The sequence below is a fragment of the Pseudophryne corroboree genome, chromosome 5, assembly GCF_028390025.1.
Source record: "Pseudophryne corroboree isolate aPseCor3 chromosome 5, aPseCor3.hap2, whole genome shotgun sequence".
NCBI lineage: Eukaryota > Metazoa > Chordata > Amphibia > Anura > Myobatrachidae > Pseudophryne > Pseudophryne corroboree.
In genome coordinates, this window is record NC_086448.1 from 135668418 (window position 1) to 135690675 (window position 22258).

General features: G+C 46.3%; 1 protein-coding gene across 4 annotated transcripts in view; it reads left to right on the top strand.

The window, feature by feature from the left end:
* The window catches only part of HDAC9 (histone deacetylase 9), a 1168275-nt gene that overhangs the window by 931144 nt on the left and 214873 nt on the right, over positions 1–22258 (top strand). For all 4 annotated transcript variants that reach the window (XM_063921745.1, XM_063921748.1, XM_063921746.1 and 1 more), the window contains one exon: positions 13462–13583. In XM_063921745.1, coding sequence (XP_063777815.1) covers positions 13462–13583 — 122 coding nt within the window. The remainder of the gene's footprint in view (positions 1–13461; positions 13584–22258) is intronic.

The following is a 22258-nucleotide window of genomic DNA, read 5'->3' on the forward strand; positions in this document are numbered from 1 at the left end:
GGACTATATGTGCTTACGATTTTGGCTTATGTGAGATTTTGGCTTATGTGAGATGTCATTGACATGTGACATGAGCTAGATAGTACAACAATCTAGCAAGGATTGACTTGCCTGCACAGTCTATCTTTTCTTGTGATGCAGACCTGGCGGGACCGCGCATCGGGATCGAATCGGGATCACAAGGTGACTTTCACCCTTGCAATCTGCACTAACTTTTCTTGCGATTTTGACTATATAGTCAAAATCGAAAGAAAATATCTCACTGTGTGTACACACCCTTACTGTCATTTCAAATAAATGACAGTTAAGGGGGGTACACACGGAGAGATCCGTACTTAAAATCTAAGCAATCTTGCTAGATTGCTTAGATTTTAAGCACGGATCTGCCGTGTGTATGCCCTCCAGCGATAGCGATGCGCGGCCCCGCGCATCGCTATCGCCGATGCTAGATTGAGCCTGCATGCAGGCTCAATCTAGCGGGTCGCTCACTTCACCGTTGTGTGAAGTGAGCGGCCCCCCGTCGGCTTTCCCCCTCGCTCAGCACATCGCGCTGTGCTGAGCGGGGAGAGAGATGTGTGCTGAGCGGTCTGTGTTAAGATCGCTCAGCACACATCTCTCCCGTGAGTACCCCCCTTTAGTAGCTCATTGTCTGTTTGGACAATTGCCAGAGGCTTAATACATCTTGCCCATAATGTGTTGGATGTGGGCTGAGTAAAATATAAAGTCACCTGAGCTGTTTACTACAGAAATGTTATTTCAGTAATGAGTTGTTGGTCACTCAATGATGTAGTTATTATGTATAACCTCTCCCCTTATAATGTCTTAGCAACTCTCAACTTATTTAAAAGTGATTGGCTCCTAACTTTTAGCCATGGCTACTAACTTGTGGTTACATTTGTCCAGACTTGCTCTGCTGAAAATATTTTATTCTCGTCCTGTTATGCTGTAATTCAATGATACAATTAGCAATAATAGATGTGTCATGTTATTGATTTCAGGAATATTATTTATTATAAAGAAATCAAGTGTCAATCTGTTTACCCCTAGAAATGCAAGGGTGACACTAGCATTACATATCAGTGGACTAGATTAGGGGGTATATGCAATTGCCGGCGAATCGCGGCAATTTTTCGCCCGTTTTTTAATTCGACACAATTCGACCGTCGAATTCCGGCAGGTGAGTGCCGGAATTCAACATATTCAATAAAAACGGATTCGACAGTCCCGCTGTCGAAAAACGGTCGATTTGACGGATTTTGATTCGATTTTAAAAAATGTTAAAAAGCGGGGAAAAACGGTAAAAAACCCGAAAAAAAATTGCGTGGGGTCCTCCCTCCTAAGCATAACCAGCCTCGGGCTCTTCGAGCCGGTCCTGGTTCTAAAACTCCGGGGAAAAAACTGACAGGGGATCCCCCGTATTTTTAAAACCAGCACCGGGCTCTGCGCCTGGTGCTGGTGCAAAAAATACGGGGGACAAAAAGAGTAGGGGTCCCCCGTATTTTTTACACCAGCATTGGGCTCCACTAGCTGGGTAGATAATGGCACAGCCGGGGGTCACTTTTATACAGCGCCCTGCGGCCGTGGCATTAAATACGCAACTAGTCACCCCTGGCCGGGGTATCCTGGAGGAGTGGGGACCCCTTCAATCAAGGGGTCCCCCCCTCCAGCCACTCAAGGGCCAGGGGTGAAGCCCGAGGCTGTCCACCCCATCCAAGGGCTGCGGATGGGGGGCTGATAGCCTTTTGAAAAATGAAAGAATATTGTTTTTTTCCAGTAGTACTACAAGTCCCAGCAAGCCTCCCCCGCAAGTTGGTACTTGGAGAACCACAAGTACCAGCATGCGGGAGAAAAACGGGCCCGCTGGTACCTGTAGTTCTACTGGAAAAAAAATACCCAAATAAAAACAGGACACGCACACCGTGAAAGTAAAAGTTTATTTCATACATGCCGACACACACATACTTACCTATGTTGACCCGCCAACTGCCACGTCTCCAATGTCGCCGACGATCCGGGGTACCTGTGAATAAAATTATACTCACCTGATCCAGGTGGTCTTTTATTATAATCCACGTACTTGGCAAAAAAAAAAACGAACACCCGGACCAGGCGGACTGAAAGGGGTCCCATGTTTACACATGGGACCCCTTTCCCCGAATGCAGAGACCCCCGTGACTCCTGTCACAGAAAGGTCCCTTCAGCCAATCAGGATGCGCCACTTCGTGGCACTCACCTGATTGGCTCTGCGCGTCTAAGCTCAGACGCGCATTGCACAGCCCCCTCCATTACTTTCAATGGTGGAAACTTTGCGGTCAGCGGTGAGGTCACCCGCGGTCAGCGGCTGACCGCGGGTAACCCCACCGCTGACCGCAAAGTTCCCACCATTGAAACTAATGGAGGGAGCTGTGCGATGCGCTGTCTTCCAGCTCAGACGCGCATACAGCCAATCAGGAGAGTGCCACGAAGTGGCGCTTCCTGATTGGCTGAAGGGACCTTTCTGTGACAGGAGTCACGGGGGTCTCTGCATTCGGGGAAAGGGGTCCCATGTGTAAACATAAGACCCCTTTCAGTCCGCCTGGTCTGGGTGTTCGTTTTTTTTTTTTTTTTGCCAAATACGTGGATTATAATAAAAGACCACAGGACACTGGATCAGGTGAGTATAATTTTATTTTCAGGTACACCGTGGTTTCTACTTGGACAAGTGGACAGAGGTCGGCGTGTGAACATAGGTAAGTATGTGTGTGTCGACGTGTGTGAAATAAAGTTTTACTCTCACGGTGTGCGTGTCCTGTTTTTATTTGGGTATTTTTTTTTCAGTAGAACTACAGGTACCAGCGGGCCCGTTTTTCTCCCGCATGCTGGTACTTGTGGTTCTCCAAGTACCAGCTTGCGGGGGAGGCTTGCTGGGACTTGTAGTACTACTGGAAAACACAATATTCTTTCATTTTTCAAAAGGCTATCAGCCCCCCATCCGCAGCCCTTGGATGAAGGGGACAGCCTCGGGCTTCACCCCTGGCCCTTGGGTGGCTGGAGGGGGGGGACCCCTTGATTGAAGGGGTCCCCACTCCCCCAGGGTACCCCGGCCAGGGGTGACTAGTTGCGTATTTAATGCCACGGCCGCAGGGCGCTGTATAAAAGTGACCCCCGGCTGTGGCATTATCTACCCAGCTAGTGGAGCCCGATGCTGGTGTAAAAAATACGGGGGACCCCTACTCTTTTTGTCCCCCGTATTTTTTGCACCAGCACCAGGCGCAGAGCCCGGTGCTGGTTTTAAAAATACGGGGGATCCCATGTCAGTTTTTCCCCCTGATTTTTAGAACCAGGACCGGCTTGAAGAGCCTGAGGCTGGTTATGCTTAGGAGGGGGGACCCCACGCATTTTTTTTCGGGATTTTTACCATTCCATTAAAAAAAAAAATATATATATATATATATTTTTTTTTAAAATATATAAATAATACTTGTGCCTCCAAAATAGACAAACCAAGTACCTAATCCCTCCTAATATAAATAGATATGCTATTACCAATTAAAAAAAACAGAAAAAAAAATGTTTTTAAATTTTTTTATTAGATTTCGCCAGCAAAGTGTGGCGGATTGAAAATTACGAATTTACTGTCTAAAAGCACTGTTGTCGAATTTACAATCTTCAATTGAATATACTTTTGTCGAATTGCCGCATTTGTACCATTGCAGAAATGTCGAATTTGACAAATGTCGAATTTCAAAAGTCGAATTTGGAAAGTCCGTTTTTCTGGCGAAAAGTACTGAATTGCATTGTCGAATTTTTTTGGGGGGCGAAAATGTCCCGTTTTTCGACATTTTCGGGAATTCGACCGCAATTGCATATACCCCTAGGGGTATATAAGAATATGTCAGTTACATAAAGAACGGGTATCATTTGCAATACACTGGTGGAGCTACAGTATGTGTCACATAGCCAGTGTTAGCAGGACTATAAATATATCCCATAGCTGTATTCTGTTAGCTCAGATAAAGCTATACCTCCAAGCACTGGCAGAATATGAAAGGGACAGATGGATTTCCTTACTCGGGCCCCAGGGTTGTTTAAGACATTTAGCCTAAGGCTCGCTATTGCTTTCTGCCATATAGCCATACGTGCTGTTAGGAACTTTGGGGTCTATTTACTAAATCTTGGAGAGAGATAAAGGGGGTCATTCTGAGTTGATCGCTCGCTAGCTGTTTTTAGCAGCCGTGCAAACGCATAGTCGACGCCCAAAGGGGACTGTATTTTTGCTTTGCGAAGTGTGCGAACGCCTGTGCAGCCGAGCAGTACAAACACAGTTTGAGTAAGTTCTGTGCAGTTTCTGAGTAGGTCTGAACTTACTCAGCCGCTGCGATCACTTCAACCTGTCCGGTCCCGGAATTGACGTCAGACACCCGCCCTGCAAATGCATGGACACGTCTGCGTTTTTCCAACCACTCCCAGAAAATGGTCAGTTGACACCCACAAACGCCCTCTTCCTGTCAGTCTCCTTGCGATCGGCTGTGCGAATGGATTCTTCGTTAAATCCATCGCTCAGCAACGAACCGCTTTGTACAAGTACAATGCATGTGCGCTTTGCGGCCCATACGCATGCACAGTAGGGACCTGATCGCTGCGCTGCGAAAAACTGCAGTGTGCGATCAGGTTGGAATGACCCCAAAGTGGAGAGAGATAAAGCACCAACCAACTAGCTCCAAACTGTCATTTTTCAAACACAGCCTGCAACATGGCAGCTAGGAGCTGATTGACTGGAACTTTATCTCTCTCCGCTTTATCTCTCTCCAAGGCTTAATATATAGACACCATTGTATACTACGTGAATGGGAATAGATTTTGGGAAGATGGAAATGTTGCAATCAGCGATCTGGTTATAAGGCATCTAAGGGATCTTTGCTTTTATAGGGGAATATTTATCAAAGCTTGGAGAGAGATAAAGTAGAGATAAAGTAGTGAGAAATAAAGTACCAACCAATCAGCTCCTGTCATTTTTCAAACACAACCTGTAAAATAACAGGAGCTGATTGGTTGGTTCTTTATCTCCCTCCAAGCTTTGATAAATCTCCACCATAATCTCACAGGGTTCTAGGCCACTTAAATTCACCCGTGATTCTAAGATGAGTGATGTCTTAATACGTTATACAACATAGTGTGTGTAACAGAGATTTTAATTTCTTAGCACCTAGGGCCTAATTCAGATCTGATCGCAGCAGCAAACTTTTTCTCTAATGGTCAAAACCATGTGCACTGCAAGGTGGGGCAGATGTAACATGTGCAGAGGGAGTTAAATTTGGGTGGGTTGTATTGATTCTGTGCAGGGTAAATACTGGCTGCTTTATTTTTACACTGCAATTTAGATTTCAGTTTGAACACACCACACCCAAATCTAACTCTCTCTGCACATGCCCCCTTCCGTACTGCACATGGTTTTGCCCATTAGAGAAAACGTTTGCTGATGTGATCAGGTCTGAATTAGGCCCCTAGATTCTAAACACGGACTCATTTAGATTAGTTATATTTCTGATTCTCAGACTTCTCCCTTATAGAGCTAAATAGCTTTTTCAAAAAGTAGCCTACAGTAAGGTTGAATAACACTTGTAGAATGATAAAACGTGGCATTCAACTTCCTAGGCTTAATTGACTTGAAGTATTGCTGTTAGTCACAACTGAAGGAGAAAAACTTTGTTATTTAGTGATTTCTGTCTGTATTCTAAATAGTATGAAATTGTGGTAATTGTCTCTGTTTCTACTTAGCCTATTACAAATGACAGGGTCACCAATAATTGTATATTATTTTAAATATAAGTTACAGTGTAAAATACTTCCATAAAAATGCTGCTTGGATATATGTGTGTGTGTGTGTGTGTGTGTGTGTGTGTGTGTGTGTGTGTGTGTGTGTGTGTGTGTGTGTGTGTGTGTGTGTGTGTGTGTGTGTGTGTGTGAAAATGTATGTCCATTTTGAATACTGTACTCAGCTACTGCAGAATGTAAAGTAGGACAAAGTGGAGACAGTGAGACCTAAGTTAGTTAAATCAGCATTAACTGACAGCAGAGATCTCTATTCACACATCTACATCTGGGTTTTAAGTACAGCATTTGATAGTGGTTTATGTAATAACATGAATAAAATGGAGTGTTAATAACTTTTTTTTAATTGGGAAAACAATCACTTCTACTTGCTGAGGATAATTTTTATAGTCTTTGCTTGCATTGGCTACATACAGTTTATAAATGAATATTCATTTTTTTTCTACAGTTACTTATTAGGTGATTTGTAAACATTTTTCAGTATACTGTATCTATCCTTCTTGGTTAAAATCAAGATGTAAGATTAGCGGCATCTTTGCACCTGGCTCAGCCGTTATGCGGAGAGCTGCAATAGTGGTAAAATAATATTATTCCTCATTGCTTTGCTAAGTCTGATAGCGAGATGAGAGCATCCACTACTGTCTTTATATACAGAACCTCAGCTGAAAACTCAGTTTGAAGTAGATAGGCTAGAAACAAAGTTACTCTTCTCCAGAAGGCACCTGTGAAATGTCATTTAATTGACATAACAATTTGGTCATAAATATAATAGTAATTTTGTATTTCCAAAAGTTTTGATTTTTAAGTCCACTTTTCTGCATCTTCAATCTTGGGCTACATATACTAGTTTACTGTACATTTAAAGTGCTTTAAACCTCATTTGCATAAATAATGTCTTATTGGTATTTAAGCTGAAACCAGCTGATACTGTACATGTAAATGCAGACTGAGCAAGTGGCTAAAATCCTTTAGCTATTCTATTTATGAATTATGAATTACGGTTACTTTCAAATCAACACTATTCCATCTACAGATAGTTATAATAAAACTAAAAATATGTTTCAAAGCCATGTATACTGTATAGTCAATTATGAATAAATAAATAAATAGATAAAATGTGCATTTCACAAGATTGCATTGGTGAATTAAATGTTAGTACGGTTGCAATAAATTGTAGTGTTGAAAAGCAATAGTTTTGTTTCTCTGACGTCCTAAGTGGATGCTGGGGACTCCGTCAGGACCATGGGGAATAGCGTCTCCGCAGGAGACAGGGCACAAAAGTAAAAGCTTTAGGATCAGGTGGTGTGCACTGGCTCCTCCCCCTATGACCCTCCTCCAAGCCTCAGTTAGGTTTTTGTGCCCGGCCGAGAAGGGTGCAATCTAGGTGGCTCTCCTAAAGAGCTGCTTAGAGTAAAAGTTTTATTAGGTTTTTTATTTTCAGTGAGTCCTGCTGGCAACAGGCTCACTGCAACGAGGGACTTAGGGGAGAAGAAGTGAACTCACCTGCGTGCAGGATGGATTGGCTTCTTAGGCTACTGGACACTAGCTCCAGAGGGACGATCACAGGTACAGCCTGGATGGGTCACCGGAGCCGCGCCGCCGACCCCCTTGCAGATGCTGAAGAGAGAAGAGGTCCAGAAATCGGCGGCTGAAGACTTCTCAGTCTTCATGAGGTAGCGCACAGCACTGCAGCTGTGCGCCATTGCTCTCAGCACACTTCACACCAACGGTCACTGAGGGTGCAGGGCGCTGGGGGGGGCGCCCTGGGCAGCAATGAAAGTACCTATACTGGCTAAAAATACATCACATATAGCCTCTGGGGCTATATGGATGTATTTAACCCCTGCCAGGTTGTCAGAAAAACGGGAGAAGAAGCCCGCCGAAAAGGGGGCGGGGCCTATTCTCCTCAGCACACAGCGCCATTTTCCCTCACAGAACTGCTGGTGGGAAGGCTCCCAGGCTCTCCCCTGCACTGCACTACAGAAACAGGGTTAAAACAGAGAGGGGGGGCACTTATTTGGCGATATGATTATATATTAAGATGCTATAAGGGAAAACACTTATATAAAGGTTGTCCCTGTATAATTATAGCGTTTTGGTGTGTGCTGGCAAACTCTCCCTCTGTCTCCCCAAAGGGCTAGTGGGGTCCTGTCCTCTATCAGAGCATTCCCTGTGTGTGTGCTGTGTGTCGGTACGTGTGTGTCGACATGTATGAGGACGATGTTGGTGAGGAGGCGGAGCAATTGCCTGTAATGGTGATGTCACTCTCTAGTGAGTCGACACCGGAATGGATGGCTTATTTAGGGAATTACGTGATAATGTCAACACGCTGCAAGGTCGGTTGACGACATGAGACGGCCGGCAAACAAATTAGTACCTGTCCAGGCGTCTCAAACACCGTCAGGGGCTTTAAAACGCCCATTTACCTCAGTCGGTCGACACAGACACGGACACTGACTCCAGTGTCGACGGTGAAGAAACAAACGTATTTTCCTTTAGGGCCACACGTTACATGTTAAGGGCAATGAAGGAGGTGTTACATATTTCTGATACTACAAGTACCACAAAAAAGGGTATTATGTGGGGTGTGAAAAAACTACCTGTAGTTTTTCCTGAATCAGATAAATTAAATGAAGTGTGTGATGATGCGTGGGTTTCCCCCGATAGAAAATTATTGGCGGTATACCTTTTCCCGCCAGAAGTTAGGGCGCGTTGGGAAACACCCCTTAGGGTGGATAAGGCGCTCACACGCTTATCACAAGTGGCGTTACCGTCTCCAGATACGGCCGCCCTCAAGGAGCCAGCTGATAGGAGGCTGGAAAATATCCTAAAAAGTATATACACACATACTGGTGTTATACTGCGACCAGCGATCGCCTCAGCCTGGATGTGCAGCGCTGGGGTGGCTTGGTCGGATTCCCTGACTGAAAATATTGATACCCTTGACAGGGACAGTATTTTATTGACTATAGAGCATTTAAAGGATGCATTTCTATATATGCGAGATGCACAGAGGGATATTTGCACTCTGGCATCAAGAGTAAGTGCGATGTCCATATCTGCCAGAAGATGTTTATGGACACGACAGTGGTCAGGTGATGCAGATTCCAAACGGCACATGGAAGTATTGCCGTATAAAGGGGAGGAGTTATTTGGGGTCGGTCCATCGGACCTGGTGGCCACGGCAACAGCTGGAAAATCCACCTTTTTTACCCCAAGTCACATCTCAGCAGAAAAAGACACCGTCTTTTCAGCCTCAGTCCTTTCGTCCCCATAAGGGCAAGCGGGCAAAAGGCCAGTCATATCTGCCCAGGGATAGAGGAAAGGGAAGAAGACTGCAGCAGGCAGCCCATTCCCAGGAACAGAAGCCCTCCATCGCTTCTACCAAGTCCTCAGCATGACGCTGGGGCCGTACAAGCGGACTCAGCTGCGGTGGGGGGTCGTCTCAAGAGTTTCAGCACGCAGTGGGCTCACTCGCAAGTGGACCCCTGGAGCCTACAAGTAGTATCCCAGGGGTACAGATTGGAAATTCGAGACGTCTCCCCCTCGCAGGTTCCTGAAGTCTGCTTTACCAACGTCTCCCTCCGACAGGGAGGCAGTATTGGAAACAATTCACAAGCTGTATTCCCAGCAGGTGATAATCAAAGTACCCCTCCTACAACAAGGAAAGGGGTATTATTCCACACTATATTGTGGTACTGAAGCCAGACGGCTCGGTGAGACCTATTCTAAATCTGAAATATTTGAACACTTACATACAAAGGTTCAAATCAAGATGGAGTCACTCAGAGCAGTGATAGCGAACCAGGACCTCAGGTTCGTGGTACAGAACTGTCACTATCAGTTTCAGACGCTGCCGTTTGGATTGTCCACGGCACCCCGGGTCTTTACCAAGGTAATGGCCGAAATGATGATTCTTCTTCAAAGAAAATGGACGATCTCCTGATAAGGGCAAGGTCCAGAGAACAGTTGGAGGTCGGAGTAGCACTATCTCAAGTAGTTCTACGACAGCACGGGTGGATTCTAAATATTCCAAAATCGCAGCTGTTTCCGACGACACGTCTGCTGTTCCTAGGGATGATTCTGGACACAGTCCAGAAAAGGGTGTTTCTCCCGGAGAAGAAAGCCAGGGAGTTATCCGAGCTAGTCAGGAACCTCCTAAAACCAGGAAAAGTGTCAGTGCATCATTGCACAAGGGTCCTGGGAAAAATGGTGGCTTCTTACGAAGCGATTCCATTCGGCAGATTTCACGCAAGAACTTTTCAGTGGGATCTGCTGGAAAAATGGTCCGGATCGCATCTTCAGATGCATCAGCGGATAACCCTGTCTCCAAGGACAAGGGTGTTTCTTCTGCGGTGGCTGCAGAGTGCTCATCTATTAAAGGGCCGCAGATTCGGCATTCAGGACTGGGTCCTGGTGACCACGGATGCCAGCCTGAGAGGCTGGGGAGCAGTCACACAGGGAAAAAATTTCCAGGGAGTGTGATATAGTCTGGAGACTTCTCTCCACATAAATATACTGGAGCTAAGGGCAATTTACAATGCTCTAAGCTTAGCAAGACCTCTGCTTCAAGGTCAGCCGGTATTGATCCAGTGGGACAACATCACGGCAGTCGCCCACGTAAACAGACAGGGCGGCACAAGAAGCAGGAGGGCAATGGCAGAAACTGCAAGGATTCTTCGCTGGGCGGAAAATCATGTGATAACACTGTCAGCAGTGTTCATTCCGGGAGTGGACAACTGGGAAGCAGACTTCCTCAGCAGGCACGACCTCCACCCGGGAGAGTGGGGACTTCATCGGGAAGTCTTCCACATGATTGTGAACCGCTGGGAAAGACCAAAGGTGGACATGATGGCGTCCCGCCTGAACAAAAAACTGGACAGGTATTGCGCCAGGTCAAGAGACCCTCAGGCAATAGCTGTGGACGTTCTGGTAACACCGTGGGTGTACCAGTCGGTGTATGTGTTCCCTCCTCTGCTTCTCATACCCAAGGTACTGAGAATTATAAGACGTAGAGGAGTAAGAACTATACTCGTGGCTCCGGATTGGCCAAGAAGGACTTGGTACCCGGAACTTCAAGAAATGCTCACAGAGGACTCATGGCCTCTGCCGCTAAGAAGGGACTTGCTTCAGCAAGTACCATGTCTGTTCCAAGACTTACCGCGGCTACGTTTGACGGCATGGCGGTGGAACGCCGGATCCTAAGGGAAAAAGGCATTCCGGAAGAGGTCATTCCTACCCTGGTCAAAGCCAGGAAGGAGGTGACCGCACAACATTATCACCACATGTGGCGAAAATATGTTGCGTGGTGTGAGGCCAGGAAGGCCCCACGAAGAAATTTCAACTCGGTCGATTCCTGCATTTCCTGCAAACAGGAGTGTCTATGGGCCTCAAATTGGGGTCCATTAAGGTTCAAATTTCGGCCCTGTCAATTTTCTTCCAGAAAAAATTGGCTTCAGTTCCTGAAGTCCAGAAGTTTGTCAAGGGAGTACTGCATATACAACCCCCTTTTGTGCCTCCAGTGGCACTGTGGGATCTCAACGTAGTTCTGGGATTCCTCAAATCACATTGGTTTAAACCGCTCAAATCTGTGGATTTGAAATATCTCACATGGAAAGTGACCATGCTGTTGCCCCTGGCCTCGGCCAGGCGAGTGTCAGAATTGGCGGCTTTGTCTCACAAAGCCCATATCTGATTGTCCATTCGGACAGGGCAGAGCTGCGGACTCGTCCCCAGTTTCTCCCTAAGGTGGTGTCAGCGTTTCACCTGCACCAGCTTATTGTGGTACCTGCGGCTACTAGGGACTTGGAGGACTCCAAGTTGCTAGATGTTGTCAGGGCCCTGAAAATATAGGTTTCCAGGACGGCTGGAGTCAGGAAAACTGACTTGCTGTTATCCTGTAGGCACCCAAAAAACTGGGTGCTCTTGCTTCTAAGCAGACGATTGCTAGTTGGATGTGTAGTACAATTCAGCTTGCACATTCTGTGGCAGGCCTGCCACAGCCAAAATATGTAAATGCCCATTCCACAAGGAAGGTGGGCTCATCTTGGGCGGCTGCCCGAGGGGTCTCGGCTTTACAACTTTGCCGAGCTGCTACTTGGTCAGGGGCACACCCTGGCTGAGGAGGACCTGGAGTCCTCTCATTCGGTGCTGCAGAGTCATCCGCACTCTCCCGCCCGTTTGGGAGCTTTGGTATAATCCCCATGGTCCTGACGGAGTCCCCAGCATCCACTTAGGACGTCAGAGAAAATAAGAATTTACTTACCGATAATTCTATTTCTCGTAGTCCGTAGTGGATGCTGGGCGCCCATCCCAAGTGCGGATTGTCTGCAATACTTGTACATAGTTATTGTTACAAAAATCGGGTTATTATTGTTGTGAGCCATCTTTTCAGAGGCTCCGCTGTTATCATGCTGTTAACTGGGTTCAGATCTCAGGTTGTACAGTGTGATTGGTGTGGCTGGTATGAGTCTTACCCGGGATTCAAAATCCTTCCTTATTGTGTACGCTCGTCCGGGCACAGTATCCTAACTGAGGCTTGGAGGAGGGTCATAGGGGGAGGAGCCAGTGCACACCACCTGATCCTAAAGCTTTTACTTTTGTGCCCTGTCTCCTGCGGAGCCGCTATTCCCCATGGGTCCTGACGGAGTCCCCAGCATCCACTACGGACTGCGAGAAATAGAATTATTGGTAAGTAAATTCTTATTTTTACTAGTAATGTTTATATAGCTGGTTAGGTTAACTACAAGATTACAGTATATCACGTAAATCTGCCCCTTATTTTATTAAAATAGTCTTTGGTCATGAGCTGCTGTTTTAAGATGCTTGGGGGGTAATTTGTTATATGCTAAAGCAGTGGGTCAGTACAGTACACTTCTATAATAGAACCTATGTGAAAGCACTGTGTAGAAATAAATTCAGACCCCCATTTTGCACTGTCCAGTTCAGCAGATGGTTTGCACAACCCTCAGCAGAATTTAGATTGTAACTTAAATCTGAATGGCAAAAGATAATTAACTAAAATACTGTTGCTTTCACCCTCGTTACTTAGCTTATATACTGTATTAAGAAGGCAGCAGGGCTGTTTTTAATATGTTTAACTTGATTTTTTTTTTTTTAAATCTAACGCTTACATGTGTTGCAATGCATTCTGGGTGGTTGTCACCCAGGCCGCTCATCTCTGGCCAATATCATGAGCAAATCATTTGTCTTGCAACCACTTACATCGGTGTATGACTCTGTGAGCACATGCACAGCTGCACAAAACAAGCGGCATGATGTCACAATATAGTGATCAAATGGCTTTTACACTTTGTTGTGACCATTAAATATTTTCTGCTGTTTTTCATTTGTTGCATTTCTCATGTTCAAAATATGCAACAGTATCAAAATCCATGATAAATCAGGAAAGTGTTCACTGGATATACAGTATACAGTACCACTTTAGACATCCTCTGGCCTGTATGACCCATACTATACAAATAGGCAGGACTTAGCTGCCTCCACGCCTCCTCTCTGTGTTTATATCAGTGTGCTACAGTATATATAATACATGGATAAGTTCTACCAAGGAAACCACTAATATGCAGAAGTTGGAAAAGCTGGCTACATGTTATCTGATATATTTACTCATTTGTATTCCTGTTGCAGGGCTGCACATCACACGTCACTGGATCAAAGTTCTCCTCCACTAAGTGGGACCTCACCATCATATAAATACACTTTGCCAGGAGCTCAGGATGCCCGAGACGACTTTCCTTTAAGAAAAACAGGTTGGATTTCTTTTTGTGCCGTATTTCAGCAATATTTCTATTTAATCAGACATTCTTATATATGCATGTTGCACAGCATTGGATTTCATATGTATTGCCACAATAAAATTAAATAATCACACCTGATATTATGAATACATTAATAAAAGGGCAGAAAATTATTGCATTCAAAGGGTTGGTGCAAGACTTCAGCCTCCTAACCATTTTTTACTTTTGTAAAAAAATAATGACTGTTACCCCCTCCTGTCAAGTTGGCAAGGCAGCAGCCCTGATGCACGAGGTCTGTTGAACGTGTGTCTGATGGTGAATGCTCTCCAGGCTCCATTGCTGGCCAGGGACAAATGCAGGATTTCTAGAGAGAGAGTTGCAAGTGTTGGCAATTAAAAACTTTTCACAATATTCCAGAAACAGATACTTAAAAGAAAAAAACGAAGAAAACTTTGAAGTCATTCTCTGTATTTTATACACTTGTTTAAAGGTAGTGTGAAATGTCCCTATACCTGCACAACACATAAAGTGGGTCTATTCTAAATAATAAAAAAATGAAAAGGTAAAACTCTATGCCAGCTGTTCCCCTCACATGCCCCTCTGCCCACCAGCTATGACATTACATGCCCCTCTGTCCACCATCTTTTCACTCTCAGGCTCTCTGCCCACCAGATGTCGTCGTCCCCCACACCATTTTGCCCAGCAGTTTTCCACTCACATGTCCTCTGCCCACCAGCTTTTCTCTCAAAACCAACATTTAATTCATAATCATATGCCCTTCTGCCCACAAGTGTTTCTCTCACATGCCCTACTTCTACAGCCACTGCTGCCTTGTCACTGTAGCCACTAGGCATGTTGCCACAATTAAATCCTGTGGCACCAGCTAACAGAATATCTCTGCTGACCATAGTGAAGCATACAAGGAATGGGTTTAAGATCGTGTGCAGACTGTAGAGGGTTCTAGTGCAATTTTGTTATGATGCCCAGACATACAGCTTACAGTAAGTCCCTGGCCTGGCTAGGAGATATATACAAGTTTGCCAATAAACCTGATGTTAGTAACACCCCTTTCAGATATAAGAAGAAACCCAGGAATTTGATGAGTTAACCCAGGTTCTGCTTATGTCAGACCCATGTTGATAGTCCCAGATCGATGATCCTGCAACCAAAAAGGGTTATTCCTGTGACTTGCAACCTGGGTCAGTGCCCCTGCTTATGTCAGAATGGGGCAACCCGGGTTTTTAGACAGCCAGGTCACACCTAGAAAAAAGATGGTTGGCCTTTCAGGGGTGCCTGGAGAGGGTGGTCTCTCTCTCCTACAATAGCAAATACTGGCAGCGCTATATCTGGGGATGATATAGCAAGGGATGAAGAGCGAGTACCTGATGGCGTGGAAAGAGGTGTCCAGCCCAAGCTGCAGTGCATAGAAGCAGCGCACACTAGGATGCCTTGTCCAGCGGATGGCTAGTGTCTTGGCTCAACCACAGACGAGGTCTGGTGGCTGGAGAAGGCGTGTGTGATTGCGTGAGTGTGTATGAGCGTGACGTGTGTGTGTGTGTATGACATGTATGTGTGTGTGTATAAGCGTGACATGAGAGCAGCCTGGCAGCCCTGGCTTGTAGAATGTCAGGGCAGACATGGCTTATATGTGGAAAGGGTCAACCCAGCAACTACACGGCTCCGCCGTGTAGTGTAAAGGGGGTTTTCACAATTGGGTCCTGGGTTAGACATGTACGGGTGTCTGCCAGAGTTTATGTCTGATAAGTAAGTCAGTTGCTCCATGATAGCAGAAGTTACAGCACATGACAAAGTGGAAGATGCATTGATAATGGCAGTTGCCACCTTCCCTGTACACTCATAAGGCTGAAGTTATAATACATTGAGTGACGTGGAACATCGAAATAAGCGACATCTGTCTCTGAATAAATTGAGCTCAGTAAAGATTGTCACTTTTATACCTTCACAAGTGGTTACATAACAAAAAACTTCTTGAACATTGAGCAAAATTGTTACAACCTTATATCAGTGGGGGAGTTCCTCAACTGAACAGCAAAATATTCTGCTTTACTGTGCGTCGCATAGTAAATATATTATATCACTTCTCTTTGATGTCCAATAGAGAAAGAGGCCTGGTTGTTGTTTTAGGCTCCTCCGGGAATCAAGTATGTCCTTCTCTATATTTTTTGATGGACATCGTGTTTGCATCAAGTGAAGCTTACTCAACTCCTGCTGAGAACATGAATAGGTGCAGAAATATCTGTACCCTGAAAAACAGCTAAGCAGCAGCTATTGATGTTTAGTGGTAGTGGCATTTGAAAGGAATACATGTTCCCAATGCAATGCTTATCAGAGCCTAAGAGTGGGGAATTTGGCCTTTAAGTTTATCCTGCGTCCATTTATGTTATGGAGAAATCGCCTGATATCTTAAACAGATGAAAAGAAGTAGACACTGGAAATTAATCTTGAAGGATTATTACTTGTATAGTTTCCATTATGTTGGGTAAATACATGGGCAGGGAGAACCTTTGCATTCCAGCTGTGAGACTGATTATAGAGCAGCTACAAGTACCATTAGCCAGTGTTCCCCTTAAAGGACTCCTGTAGAGAGTGGTTTGTTGCAGTTGGCCACCAATTATAAATATTACATGGGTTATTTCCTTCAAGCAAGATTGTTAAAACATTGTAACATAAAGTAGCTATTCATCGATTACACAGTATAAAATACCACAGAATTAAAATAAATACATTGTATAGAGTACACTAACAAAAGTATGCTGACACATATCTCTAAATGGTTTTCAGAACTGCCTCTTCTATAAGCCCACTTACATAAGCTCCCTTATATACAAGGACGTAGCTTCCGTAGGTGCAGGGAGTGCAGCTGCTATGGGGCCCGGAGCTGAGAGGGGCCCCCCTTCCCTGCCAAAGTTACTTGTGTTATATACATTTTTCACCATTGGTGCCCTTACAAATTTTGCCTTGGGGTCTGCAATATAGCTTGATATACCCTGGACCTGCTCATTGTAATGTGGTATAAAATGGACTGGAGGACATTTCAATGATACGTAATATGAACTGGGGCACTGTAATGTGGCATAATATGAACTTTGGACACTGTATGTTATACTGTGAATTGGGTGTACTTTCTTCCATAATGTGTACTGGCGGCCCTATAATGGTGGTCATTCCGAGTAGTTCGCTAGCTGTTTTCGGTCGCTGCGCAGCGATCAGGCAAAAAAGCGGCACTTCTGCGCATGCAGCACAATGCGCACGCGCGACGTACTTTCACAACGGCCAATGTAGTTTCACACAAGGTCTAGCGAAGATTTTCAGTCGCACTGGCTGCCGCAGAGTGATTGACAGGAAGTGGGCATTTCTGGGTGTCAACTGACCGTTTTCAGGGAGTGTTCGTAAAAACGCAGGCGTGCCTGGAAAAACGCAGGCGTGGCTGGGAGAACGCAGGGCGTGTTCGTGACGTCAAAACAGGAACTGAACAGTCTGAAGGGATTGCAAGCGCTGAGTAGGTCTGAAGCTACTCTGAAGCGGCACAATTTTTTTTTGTAGCCGCTCTGCGATCCTTTCATTCGCACTTCTGCTAAGCTAAAATACGCTCCCAGAGGGCGGCGGCTTAGCGTTTGCACGGCTGCTACAAACTGCTAGCGAGCGATCAACTCGGATTGACCACCATTGTGACATAAATAATGTTAATTAGGGCACTACTATGGTTCAGAAATTAAAATAGGACACTATTATGGGGCATAAAATTATCAACTGCTGAGAAGAGGAGTTTCTCTAGAAGCATTGGGACAGGGGCCCCTCCAATATGCTGCTATAGGGCCCACAAAGTTCTGGCTATGCTCCTGCTTATGTAGAATCATTTGAGCTGCCGTTTTGCACTGTAGTAAATGATTAGTGTCTTTCTCTAACGTCCTAAGTGGATGCTGGGGACTCCGTCAGGACCATGGGGAATAGCGGCTCCGCAGGAGACAGGGCACAAAAATAAAGCTTTAGGATTAGGTGGTGTGTACTGGCTCCTCCCCCTATGACCCTCCTCCAAGCCTCAGTTAGGTTTTTGTGCCCGTCCGAGCAGGGTGCAATCTAGGTGGCTCTCCTAAAGAGCTGCTTAGAAAAAGTTTTTAGGTTTTTTTATTTTCAGTGAGTCCTGCTGGCAACAGGCTCACTGCATCGAGGGACTTAGGGGAGAGAATTTCAACTCACTTGCGTGCAGGATGGATTGGATTCTTAGGCTACTGGACACCATTAGCTCCAGAGGGAGTCGGAACACAGGTCTCACCCTGGGGTTCATCCCGGAGCCGCGCCGCCGACCCCCCTTACAGATGCTGAAGATTGAAGGTCCGGAAACAGGCGGCAGAAGGTAGCGCACAGCACTGCAGCTGTGCGCCATTGTTGTCACACACTTCACACCAAGCGGTCACGGAGGGTGCAGGGCGCTGCTGGGGGCGCCCTGGGCAGCAATATTTAATACCTTTATGGCAAAAGAATACATCACATATAGCCATTGAGGCTATATGTATGTATTTAACCCATGCCAGATATCTAAAACTCCGGGAGAAAAGCCCGCCGAAATAGGGGGCGGGGCTTATTCTCCTCAGCACACAGCGCCATTTTCCTGCTCAGCTCCGCTGTGAGGAAGGCTCCCAGGACTCTCCCCTGCATTGCACTACAGAAACAGGGTAAAACAGAGAGGGGGGGCATTTTTTGGCGATATTTTGATATATTTAAGCTGCTATAAGGAACAACACTTATATAAGGTTGTTCCCATATATATTATAGCGCTTGGGTGTGTGCTGGCAAACTCTCCCTCTGTCTCCCCAAAGGGCTAGTGGGGTCCTGTCTTCGATAAGAGCATTCCCTGTGTGTCTGCTGTGTGTCGGTACGTGTGTGTCGACATGTATGAGGACGATGTTGGTGTGGAGGCAGAGCAATTGCCGATAATGGTGATGTCACCCCCCAGGGAGTCGACACCGGAATGGATGGCTTTGTTTATGGAATTACGTGATAATGTCAGCACATTACAAAAATCAGTTGACGACATGAGACGGCCGGCAAACCAGTTAGTACCTGCCCAGGCGTCTCAGACACCGTCAGGGGCTGTAAAGCGCCCTTTACCTCAGTCGGTCGACACAGACCCAGACACAGACACTGAATCTAGTGTCGACGGTGATGAAACAAACGTATTTTCAAGTAGGGCCACACGTTATATGATCACGGCAATGAAGGAGGCTTTGCATATCTCTGATACTGCAAGTACCACAAAAAGGGGTATTATGTGGGGGGTGAAAAAACTACCTGTAGTTTTTCCTGAATCAGAGGAATTAAATGATGTATGTGATGAAGCGTGGGTTAACCCAGATAGAAAAGTGCTAATTTCAAAAAAGTTATTAGCATTATACCCTTTCCCGCCAGAGGTTAGGGCGCGCTGGGAAACACCCCCTAGGGTGGATAAGGCGCTCACACGCTTATCAAAACAAGTGGCGTTACCGTCTCCTGATACGGCCGCCCTCAGGGATCCAGCTGATAGGAGACTGGAAACTACCCTAAAAAGTATATACACACATACTGGTGTTATACTGCGACCAGCCATCGCCTCAGCCTGGATGTGCAGTGCTGGGGTCGTCTGGTTGGATTCCCTGACTGAAAATATTGATACCCTGGATAGGGACAGTATTTTATTGACTATAGAGCAATTAAAGGATGCTTTCCTTTATATGCAAGATGCTCAGAGAGATATTTGCACTCTGGCATCGAGAGTAAATGCGATGTCCATATCTGCCAGAAGGAGTTTATGGACGCGACAGTGGTCAGGTGATGCGGATTCCAAACGACATATGGAAGTATTGCCGTATAAAGGGGAGGAATTATTTGGCGTCGGTCTATCGGATCTGGTGGCCACGGCAACTGCCGGAAAATCCACCTTTTTACCTCAGACCCCCTCCCAACAGAAAAAGACACCGTCTTTTCAGCCGCAGTCCTTTCGGTCCTATAAGAACAAGCGGACAAAAGGACAGTCATATCTGCCTCGGGGCAGAGGAAGGGGTAAGAGAGGGCAGCAAGCAGCCCCTGCCCAGGAACAGAAGCCCTCTCAGGGTTCTGCAAAGCCCTCAGCATGACGCTGGGGCCTTACAAGCGGACTCAGGAGCGGTGGGGGGTCGACTCAAGAATGTCAGCGCACAGTGGGCTTGCTCACAGGTGGACCCCTGGATCCTGCAGGTAGTATCTCAGGGTTACAGGTTGGAATTCGAGAAGTCTCCCCCTCGCAGGTTCCTAAAGTCTGCTTTGCCAACGTCTCCCTCAGACAGGGCGACGGTATTGGAAGCCATTCACAAGCTGTTTTCTCAGCAGGTGATAGTCAAGGTACCCCTCCTACAACAGGGAAAGGGGTATTACTCCACGCTATTTGTGGTACCGAAGCCGGACGGCTCGGTAAGACCTATTCTAAATCTGAAATCTTTGAACCTGTACATACAAAAATTCAAGTTCAAGATGGAGTCACTCAGAGCAGTGATAGCGAATCTGGAAGAAGGGGACTTTATGGTGTCCCTGGACATAAAGGATGCTTACCTGCATGTCCCAATTTGCCCTTCACATCAAGGGTACCTCAGGTTCGTGGTGCAAAACTGTCATTATCAGTTTCAGACGCTGCCGTTTGGATTGTCCACGGCACCTCGGGTCTTTACCAAGGTAATGGCCGAAATGATGATTCTTCTGCGAAGAAGAGGCGTATTAATTATCCCTTACTTGGACGATCTCCTGATAAGGGCAAGGTCCAGAGAACAGCTGGAGGACTAACCCGACTAGTGCTGCAACAACACGGGTGGATTCTGAATTTTCCAAAATCTCAGTTGACCCCGACGACACGTCTGCTGTTCCTGGGAATGATTCTGGACACGGTTCAGAAAAAGGTGTTTCTTCCGGAGGAGAAAGCCAGGGAGTTATCCGAACTTGTCAGGAACCTCCTAAAACCAGGGAAAGTGTCTGTGCATCAATGCACAAGAGTCCTGGGAAAGATGGTGGCTTCTTACGAAGCGATTCCATTTGGCAGATTCCACGCACAAACTTTTCAGTGGGATCTGCTGGACAAATGGTCCGGATCACATCTGCAGATGCATCAGCGGATAACCTTATCGCCACGGACAAGGGTGTCTCTTCTGTGGTGGTTGCAGAGTGCTCATCTGTTAGAGGGCCGCAGATTCGGCATACAGGACTGGGTCCTGGTGACCACGGATGCCAGTCTGAGAGGCTGGGGAGCGGTCACACAGGGAAGAAACTTCCAGGGAGTATGGTCAAGCCTGGAGATGTCTCTTCACATAAATATACTGGAGCTAAGAGCGATTTACAATGCTCTAAGTCTGGCAAAACCCCTGCTTCAGGGTCAGCCGGTGTTGATCCAGTCGGACAACATCACGGCAGTCGCCCACGTAAACAGACAGGGCGGCACAAGAAGCAGGACAGCAATGGCAGAAGCTGCAAGGATTCTTCGCTGGGCGGAAGATCATGTGATAGCACTGTCAGCAGTATTCATTCCGGGAGTGGACAACTGGGAAGCAGACTTCCTCAGCAGACACGATCTACACCCGGGAGAGTGGGGACTTCATCCAGAAGTCTTCCACATGATTGTGAACCGTTGGGAAAAAACAATGATGGATATGATGGCGTCCCGCCTCAACAAAAAACTGGACAGGTATTGCGCCAGGTCAAGAGACCCTCAGGCAATAGCTGTGGACGCTCTGGTAACACCGTGGGTGTTCCAGTCAGTGTATGTGTTCCCTCCTCTGCCTCTCATACCAAAAGTACTGAGAATTATACGGCAAAAGGGAGTAAGAACGATACTAGTGGCTCCGGATTGGCCAAGAAGAACTTGGTACCCGGAACTTCAAGAGATGCTCACGGAGGATCCGTGGCCCCTACCTCTAAGACGGGACCTGCTTCAGCAGGGACCGTGTCTATTCCAAGACTTACCGCGGCTGCGTTTGACGGCATGGCGGTTGAACGCCGAATTCTAAGGGAAAAAGGCATTCCGGAAGAGGTCATTCCTACACTGGTAAAAGCCAGGAAGGAGGTGACTGCACAACATTATCACCGCATTTGGAGAAAATATGTTGCGTGGTGTGAGGCCAGGAAGGCCCCCACGGAGGAATTTCAACTGGGTCGATTCCTACATTTCCTGCAAACAGGATTGTCTATGGGCCTCAAATTGGGGTCCATTAAGGTTCAAATTTCGGCCCTGTCGATTTTCTTCCAAAAAGAATTGGCTTCAGTTCCTGAAGTCCAGACTTTTGTAAAAGGAGTACTACATATACAGCCCCCGGTTGTGCCCCCAGTGGCACCGTGGGATCTTAATGTAGTCTTGGATTTTCTCAAATCCCATTGGTTTGAGCCGCTCAAATCGGTGGAGTTGAAGTATCTTACATGGAAAGTAACCATGCTACTGGCCCTGGCTTCAGCCAGGAGAGTATCAGAATTGGCGGCTTTATCATATAAGAGCCCATATCTGATTTTCCATACGGACAGGGCAGAACTGCGGACGCGTCCTCATTTTCTGCCTAAGGTGGTGTCAGCGTTTCACCTGAACCAGCCTATTGTGGTGCCTGCGGCTACTAACGATTTGGAGGATTCCAAGTTGTTGGACGTGGTCCGGGCATTGAAAATATATATTTCAAGAACGG